The 9,421-nt window shown below is 40.6% G+C and overlaps 1 protein-coding gene across 1 annotated transcript; it reads left to right on the plus strand.

The window, feature by feature from the left end:
• The first annotated feature begins 6,034 nt into the window (after positions 1 to 6,034).
• Positions 6,035 to 8,348, plus strand: LOC147455239 (membrane protein PM19L-like). Its single transcript, XM_086513677.1, has 4 exons — positions 6,035 to 6,243; positions 7,050 to 7,227; positions 7,679 to 7,730; positions 8,211 to 8,348. Exons 1-4 carry the CDS (start codon positions 6,108 to 6,110, stop codon positions 8,346 to 8,348), a joined length of 504 nt encoding a protein of 167 aa, XP_086369803.1. The 5' UTR covers positions 6,035 to 6,107.
• The last annotated feature ends 1,073 nt before the right edge of the window (positions 8,349 to 9,421 follow it).

Below are 9,421 nucleotides of genomic sequence, written 5' to 3' on the forward strand. Positions count from 1 at the left end.
GTGACCTTCTTAGTAAACATGGGCACCTATGATGAAGAAGAAAATTTTCAGGCCTACATGGATGGCACATATGGTCTCATGGATGATGACTTTGTTTATCTCAACGACGAGGATAGGGGTTTAGCCTTAGGGTTTCCCCCCAACCTCTACAATATCCTATTCCCTTGACTCTGTAGGGAGAGTGCAAATAATTAGGTTAGGGTTCCTTATGTTTTTTGTTGTGTTCAATAAGTGTTGGTACCTTTTCCCACTAATGTGCCTCCTGGAGGTATTCCTTTTGTTTCCTACTGTGTACAGGAGCGTGTTGCTATTGATAGGATTTGGACCTTCATGGAATCTTTATCTCGACTCACTCTTCAAATCAAGCGCGACCATTGACACAAACAGGTGTTTCTTGTCCATTAGCATTGCCCCTTATCTATTGGCTCAAATTTTGACAAAAATTGGCTCAAATTTTGACAAAAATTGGTATGTGAGCTTGTCTTGTGGTGCTTAACATCCTGGTATGCTTAGATCTCAATTTTGGTCTCTAAAAGTGCCCTTTAGACATTATAGGCGTATAATGTTTAACTGGTCAGAATGAAGTGAATTTCACTCTAGGGGTTCCTCACTACACTAGCCACTCACAACAAGTTTCAAAATTGAATTTGACCAATTTCTGTGCAAGTTATGGCCAATTCAGGCCTTTACTTTGCCTAGATCTGCCTGTCTATGGTCTTTGAAAGCTCAAAATTGCTTCAAATTTGATGAAATTTGGCATATATGCTTCCTAAATGATGTACATCACAAGGGTGCACTAAATTGTAAATTTTGACTTCAGATCTGGCCTCTAAGACATCATACACGTATGATGTCTAGGTGGTCACAATGGAATTTTGTTTCTACCAAAGGTGCCCCTTGGTGTGTACAGCAAGAATATGTGATCACAACAAATTTTGGACGTCAAAATTGCTCAAATCACCACTTTTTGACAAGGAAATCCCTTGAAAGAGTTAAACCCCCTTAACTCTCAATCTATATGTCCAAATGACATGAAATTTGGTGGGTGTGCTCAGCACAACATGCAGAAGATGGGTATAATGTCAAAAGGGTAAAAGCCTAAGGGGGGTTTTACCCTAAGTACCCCCCTTCTGAACACATTGATGCACTCATATTTTTCAAATTTGGTCTCCAAATGACCATTGAGACATCATACACGTACGATGTCTCAATGGTCTCCAAGTGACCATTGGACATCATACGCGTACGATGTCCAAGTTTACAGAATTGCAAATTTTCTTCACAGAACCCTTGCACATACCCTCTCATATGCTCGACACCAATTACCCATGCAAAAATGTCAACAGAAAGTTGTTTATTGCATTTTTACCTTCAAAAGTAGACTTTTTAGAGATCATAAATGTAAACAAGCACTTTAGCAATTAAATCAATGATGAATAGCTCTAGATGAGAATCATATCACTTACCTAAAGCTACTACTACACATCATATGTGGTTTTGCATCTATGATTAAAAAAATGCTTCAATACTACACACTGACTAGCAAACGCTTTTATCACCTTACAAATCACTCGACCACCAACAATTACTACAAATTCTAACTAAATCTACCCAGTCACAGACCCTCGGCAAAACACACGCTTCTTGGCTATCCACTTGATCTCGGAATAACCTCTTCCGGATCCACTTAAGAAAAATGCTTTCTTTAGCTGAAACTAAAGCAAGCAACCATTACACGAGTGTTAGTAGGAATACCTACCTAAGTCCTTGTATCCCCGGCAACGGCGCCGATGTTGTGGGAGCTAATCACACCACCCATAAAGTGCATGTAACACAACCTAGATCAACATAATATCGAGGACACATATGACACAATAGGCATACATAGGAAATCTCTTTAGCTTGTCAAGTTGTGACCATCCTACACATACAACACTCTGGAAGGCCAGCTAAACCACAATCTATAATCTCTCTACTCTCAACTACACCACCTATACGCACATTGGAAGGAAACTCACTAAACCATGCTAGAATCGTACCAAACTTAAGGAACACCATCCCCTCACTAGGATATACCTGTCCCTAAGCCTTCACACTCAAAACCCTAGCTCTAAACCCATCTGCAAAAAATGCGTATAAAGACAGAGCCGAAATTCTAAAGTGCCCGAAAGTGAAAGCTATGAGTACATATGCGTAGATTATGTCTCCACGTTTCTAACGACTATTTGCAGGCAAAAAATAGACATCATTTGATATACTTACAACCGGAAAGAGCTCATAGATGCGCAAGCGCATGTGCTCCGGCTCATGTGGAATGCTTGGCGTTGTTGTGTAGCTCTTGCCGAGGCTAGCATAATGGTGCAGTCGGATCTACAATGTGATGAACAAGTGGGGAGTAGCGCAAGGATGAAGCTCATGATCACACTCTCTCTCTTCCTCTCTGACACACAGTTGACGACATCTTAAAATGTATGATTATGATTAAGTGTTTGTACAAAAGTGACTTAGGTACGTTATATGTACGGATACCTTAGCCCAAAATAGAGTTTGAGGGGTCAAATGGCTTGGTATTTACAATTTGGAAGTGCCATTGCACCCTGGCTTCTGTAACTACACTACCTGCTTATTACAAATGATGTTATAACCATAATCTTTAGCATTCCATAACTCTCAAAAAATAAGGCTTTGTTGAGTTATGTCATGCTGTTGACCCAACGATCAATAGGCACCCATGCAAGGATGCCTAAAATGAGCATGCCAAATGGGTGCAATGCAAAGAGATGCAATATTGAGCTCAAGTTGATTGTACAAGGAGAAAAAACCACCCAATTTTTTTCTTTCTTTTGGGCTTAGCTACTCTATAAAATGGGATGCATACAATTTTAGGGGGTTCTTTTTTTTGGCAAATTTTGAGGGTTAATGGGAGGGCTTTTTGGGGAACTGACAGCATAACGGAATTCTGAAGCTTGAGAGCAATTGGAGAAGACAAGGGAAAGACGTGAAAAGCATCGAGAGCACAAAGCAACTGGATGGAGATGCAACTTGGGGGAGTTTTCTGATCCGAGGGTTGCAATTCGAAGGGAATACCGAATTGAGTGTATGCGAGAGAATTGTAAAAGAGCAATAAAAAATCTAAAGATGTATCTCTTGAGTCAGCATCTCTTGAGTCTTGAATCTCTGTTTCTTTTTATCGTATTAATTACTAGTGTTCTTATTTGCAGTCTTATCTCTCTTAAACTCTCTTTAATCACCAATATTATGTGTATTAAGCCATTAATTAAGTCTATCTGCACTCTTTTATCCGAGTCTGAGCATGTGCTAAGCTCCTGTCTATAGCCAGAGGCCCGGTGCTTTCCCAGTCAACCCTAGAGAATCTCACACTTCGACAATGTGTGGAGGAAGCCAAGCTCCGTTGGGTTTCCTCTGATCTACCCATCCTTTGCTAAATCTGGGTTGAGCTTGATCCTCAAGCTCCCATGGCCGCTGCCATAGCAGACGAGTGCACCATGAGGCCGTCCATGGCTAAATCTACCACCATAGCTCTGATACCAGTTGAAGAGTGCAATGCATAGATGCATGCATGTGGTGTGGTGTACGCATGTGAGACGTAGAGAGTGCAAGGTGTTGTGTGGGTGGAGTAAGCCTTAAAGTGAGCTGCCCCTTATTCTTTGTATATGTACAAGAATAAGGTTAGTGGGCGACCGGACATTGGGTGTTTTACTCGAGAAAAGGCACAATGCCTTTACCCCAACACAACATTGTACTTCCTTGTCTAATTTGATGTCCAAATCATATTATTGTAGCAATTATATTCATCTTTGTTGTTGCATATTGAGTTTAGGTTGGGTGAAGATCTACTTTAAACTCTTGTGACCAATTAACAATTGAAATTCTTGACCAAGGAGACAATTTTTCCAAAGCTTGAGAGCATGCATGACTACAAGTAACTCAAGTCATGAGTGGCATAATTAACCTCTTGTAGCTTGAGCTTTCAAGAAGTGTAAGCTAGGGGTTGTCCTTCTTGCATCAAAACACATCCTAAGGCAAGGTTATTGGCATCCATCACTACCTCAAACTCTTGGGTAAAATTTAGAAGTTTGAGAGTAGGACTTGAGATTAGATACTCTTTGAGTTGTTTAAAATAGGCTTCATGCTCATCTTGTCAATGTATTTTGACAATCTTCTTTAGAAGATCAATCAATGGTGCTGTTTTGAGAGCATAGTCCTTCACCAAAGTCCTATACCATCTTGTGATTCCTAGAATCCTCTAACTTTACTTTGTGAGGTAGTTCACGGCCATTCCACAACATGTTTGATTTTTTCAAGGTCAATTCATACCCCTTCAGGTGAAATGACAATGCCTAAATAAGTGACTTTAGGCGTGAAAAATGTACACTTAGTTCCTTTTGCAAAGAGTTTGTGCTAGTGTACGATCTCTAATACTTCTTAAACATGAGCTTTATGTTCTTCTTTTGATTCAGAGTAGACCAAGATATCATCAAAGAATACTAAGACAAAGTCATTCAAGAATTCTCAAAATATATCTTGCATCAAGGGATTAAGAGTTGTAGGAGCAGTCGCTAGACCAAAAGCCATGATTGTGAATTCATAGTGGCCATAACAAGTGTTAAAGGTGGTCCTGGGGATGTCAATCTCCTAAATTTGTATTTGATGATAGCGGGAGCAAAGATCAATCTTTGTCAACATCTTGTCTCTATGTAGACAATTAAGAATGTCATTTATACCGGAAATAGGATACTTATTCTTCATTGCTACTTGGTTAAGGCTTGAATAATCAATGCATAAACAAAACGATATATTTTTCTTCATTTGAAAGAGAAAGGGTGTACCCAAATGTGACGTACTAAGTCTAATGAATCCTTGCTTGATAAGCTGTTAACCCTCACGGCTCACGGACACCCTATCACCTACGAGACGGACGTTGTAACCTACGGTGGACATTGTATTATTTATTTGGTAGAGTCAGGTACCGGGCTTGTCGGTCCAATAGGAAAAGGGTAAGAGTGATCGCCGATGAGAGGCGCACTCTAACTAGGACATTCAAGGGATTAGTTGGCTAAGCATGGGCCCCAAGTGTGAATGGGGTGAGCTCATATAAAAGCCAACTAAACCGAAAATTCACTTATTCTCTCATTTGTGCAATAGAAGAGTGCTCTTGCTCCATCTCCATCTCCATCTTCTTCTTCTTCACCTCCTTGTGTGTGTGTGTGTGTGTGTGTGTGTGTGTGAGAGAGAGAGAGAGAGAGAGAGAGAGAGAGAGTGCGATCGAGCATTGTGGCGGCACGACAGCGGTGAAGCGGTTGAGCGCGACGTAGCGGCGTCTCCTTCTTCTTCACGGCGAGGAATCCTCCACGGCAGGAGCATAGAGCGGTGAGTGACACACCATTGCCCTCTTTTGAGCTTACTAGTTAAGCTAGTTGTGTGCTTGGAGCCGTCTGTGGCTCGCACACAACAAGGGTACATATATAGTTACATACATATATATGTATGTGTGTGTGTACGTACTCTTACATGCGCACATAGTTGTATAATCTACTAACATAATATGGCGGAAGAGGGAGCCCTTTACACATGGCGCAATCCCAAATTGAAAATAAGCCCCTTTGCATGCGATAAAGAGGGAGAGGGGTCGAAGACGGCCGGCCGTACTAGTATCTGTTATAGACAAGTCTATATAGTGACATAGACGTACATTCCTTTGGTTATGGTCACTTAGTGCCGGCCATGGAGTTTTAAGAGCCATGAAGGAATTTGAAATTGAAGTGGCGTGAGTCTACTGTAGGGGACACGCAACAACGAGGTCGAGCTCGACGAGGCTAAACACGCAGGGCGGCGACTTTATATGTTCGGGATTGTCCCGGAGAGAGAGAGAGAGAAAGAAGAAGAAGAAACCCTCGTTATACGCGGTATACGCAGGCAGGGATTGTCCCGGAGAGAGAGAGAGAGAGAGAGAGAGAGAGAGAGAGAGAGAGAGAGAGAGAGAGAGAGAGAGAGAGAGAGAGAGAGAGAGAGAGAGAAGAAGAAGAAACCCTCGTTATACGCGGTATACGCAGGCAGGGCTTGGGACTCTGTTTGTGTGTGAAGTCATGGCCAGCAAGAAAGGAAAGAATCGCACAAATGCTGGTATAGCAGGTGCTCTTTTGGTTGTCAACTTCGCCCTCTATCTCGCCATCCTTGGAATCTCATCATGGGCTGTCAATGGCCTTCTGGACGGTAACCCTGGTAAGCCACTCTCCCTAGAGCTCTGCATGCTTTCATTCCTCTCCCTAGAGCTCTACATTTCTTGTCCATTTTATCTAACCTTGTTTTCCTTGTCCTGTACTGTTAATTCACAAGAAGTTTTGGACAAATTCTCACAATAATTCCCACATTGTGACTTACCTCAACATCATGAGCTTCTGTAAGGGAGGCATTGCATACCTAGCTAGGTACAATTGGGGGCAGGGGACCGCCAGCCCGGTGGTCCCCTCCCCCCAATCGTACCTGGCTAGGTATGCTGTGCCTCCCGAGCAGAAGCTCATGATGTTATTCGTTATATGAAAAACACTCGAAAAGACTCCGTTTTCCTACATGAGAAAAATTCTAAATCTTCTTGTGTAATAAAAGACCTTATTTTAATAAGCAAGGGGTAGTGGCGACTGCATGCAGAGAAGCTATGTTTTGCGAATGAGTTGTTTCTCAAGCATTTCATTAAGATTGCATTTTTGAAAGTGTGCACTTGGTGTAGTGCTCAACCGAAGTCACCTAAAATACACGTACCTATCATGTGGGTTCAATAGAAAGATCGTTTTAATCCCAAAAATGGTCACATTTTCATTGACAGAGGGATATTACATAAGAAGATTTTTTCTTACAGATTGAATAGAAAAAGGGTTTGCCATAATCTTGCAAAATTCACAAAGAAGGGATTTTCATGGTATTGCTTGAACACACATGATATTGTAGTCCTACATATAGCGAACAACTCAAGGTATATTGTCTTCCCTGTCACCACAAACTCATATTTGAGTGATGTTATCCCAATGTAGATGTGCAAGGGAGTGGTGCCACCTTCACCTTCGTGGCTATTGCTCTCTTGGCTGGAATCGTAGGCGTTGCTTCTGTCTTTGTGGGCTTCCTACTTCTTAAAGCTTGGACCTCAGAAACTGTGTCATCATCAACGGCCATCAGATATCTAGCCCTCTTGTTCTCTTTTTTGGCCGTTGGGTAAGTTTGACAACAATTCTCCCTATATTCTAAAAGAATTTCATGTAATCAACACAATATTCGCATTTTCTTTGTTGAAATATCTTTAGCCAACAATAGAGCTTATACATGGTAATGTTAAATGCATTTTTGTGCTATCAAATATAATTGGAGCAAAGATTTGTGTAGCGATTTAACATTTCCACCCAAAAATTCATAAAAAGCATTACTTATTGTAATAATATTTCCACCCGAATTTAACATTTCCTCTAAGTTTAATAAAAAATATTGCTTATTGTGATATAGTACAAGGCAGATGATTGAGACACTACATATGTTGAGGCAATCTTGGATTCTATGTAGTAAAAGAGAAAACTTGAAACTTGAGCAAACTGGCCTTCTTGTATCTTGGCTCATAGGTTTTACTTCAAGTATCTACTTATTACTGGTTTTTGTATACTTTGTTTTGTAGGTTTGTTGCCAAGGATCTTAGTGTCACAACGATCAGTAAGAGTGTCGAGCTGGTATGTATGTTCTTTTTTTGTGGAAAAAATTGCACCCACCAAATGTCTATGCACAATGTGCCAATGTGGGCACAAATCCAAGGCTTGGGAAAAGCTAGGTTTGCTTTATCCTAACTTGTCCAGATAAAAAAATGACAACTTCAAAATTTTGCAAGAAGGATTTGAGGGGCAGGCTCAAACTTCAAGAGTTTTAGTTTAATAGTTAAAATTTATGTTGAATCTCCCTTCTCAAATATGGTTTTCATCACCTTCTCATAGAGGAGAGTGAGGATCCAAAGCCGGATTTATAAAATTATTTTCCCAAGCCTTGGCACAAGCACAAGAGTAATGTTTACTAAATTCCAAATTTGTTATAAAGATGAATTGTGTGGAATGTTAATGTTGAATCCTTCTTTTTGTGCAAAACTAATAGATCCAAAAAATTACATCTTCTTGCCATACTCGTGACGAGCCATGACCGCTTCTCATTGTATTGTGCAGAAAGTTTTGGATGGACTTGTGATTGCAGTGGTTGCCACTCAACTTTTGTTTGTTGGGTTTCTAACTTCGCGTATTTGTTACGAGAATGGGCATCCTTCTGTTGTAGTGGTTAGTTGCAATTGGGATAGCTGGGCGTAATGGTTAATTATGTACCGTCTATTTTACTAATTGAGTTGATGATGATTTTGTAGAGTGGAATGCGGGGAGTTGATGAAGAGGTGACGGCAATTACTCTTGGCCATTTAATATTTGCACAGTATCTTAGAACATCATTTCAATAAGCCACTATGGCTCTGTAAATAGTTGTAGTGGGAACTTCCCTTATGGGTCATGCAAGAACTAATGAGCTTCACTCATTTGCAAAAGTAAAGTGGTTGTAAAAGAGGGGCCTCAATTTTTGGCACCTTAAACTCAAAGTAATATATTAAATACCAACTCCACAAGAGAGGTGCCGGTGGAGTTTGGGGCTAGATTTAGGCCTTTGTCTTGCAGATTCTCTTCTCTACTCTCTTAAGCTATGGTTATTTGTTGTGTACTCTCTAATCTAGTTTCCATCTCTTACACATCTCCTACACTCTCTTACAAGTTTGTCTATGTCAATTCTATGTTTACTGTGTGTGTGTGTGTGTGTCATAGTCTAGGTGAGTGTGTGTGCTTGGAAATTGGAAGAAGAGGTGGACAGTTTGATGGTGATGGCTAGAAAGCTTATGGTGAATATTCTAAGCGGTCGATCTCCCCCTCTTCTCCCAACAGTGGTATCAGAGCAACCAAGTTCAATTGAATCGGCATCATATTTCAATTTCAAGGAGGAAACTTCTCGATTCAACACACCCGATTTTGCAAATAATCGAATTTGCAAGTCAAATCTACTTGGTCGTACTTGGGAAGCTTAATCGGCGAATTACTCAATAAATTGTCGATCATCAGCAAAAGAATCGGTATGTGCATCTCTTAATTTCAAGCACCGGTTAAATTTTATCGCGAATTGGAAAATTATCGGCCAAGAAGATAAGAAGTAGCGGATTCGTAAAGAGGCCAAGAAGGTCAATTTTGGCATTGGAAAAGCAAGGAAAGATTTCAATTGGAATTAGTAACAGATCTTAATTGGATTAATTGACGAGATTGGATTCAAAGGCTTTGAAGTTCTGAGGAAAATTTTCGAGGCTTGTGAAGTTCGACCCTCTCCAACAACCTCATAATGGATCGGAGCT

The sequence above is a fragment of the Adiantum capillus-veneris genome, chromosome 6 (genome assembly GCF_014529385.1).
Source record: "Adiantum capillus-veneris isolate H3 chromosome 6, ASM1452938v2, whole genome shotgun sequence".
Lineage (NCBI taxonomy): Eukaryota > Viridiplantae > Streptophyta > Polypodiopsida > Polypodiales > Pteridaceae > Adiantum > Adiantum capillus-veneris.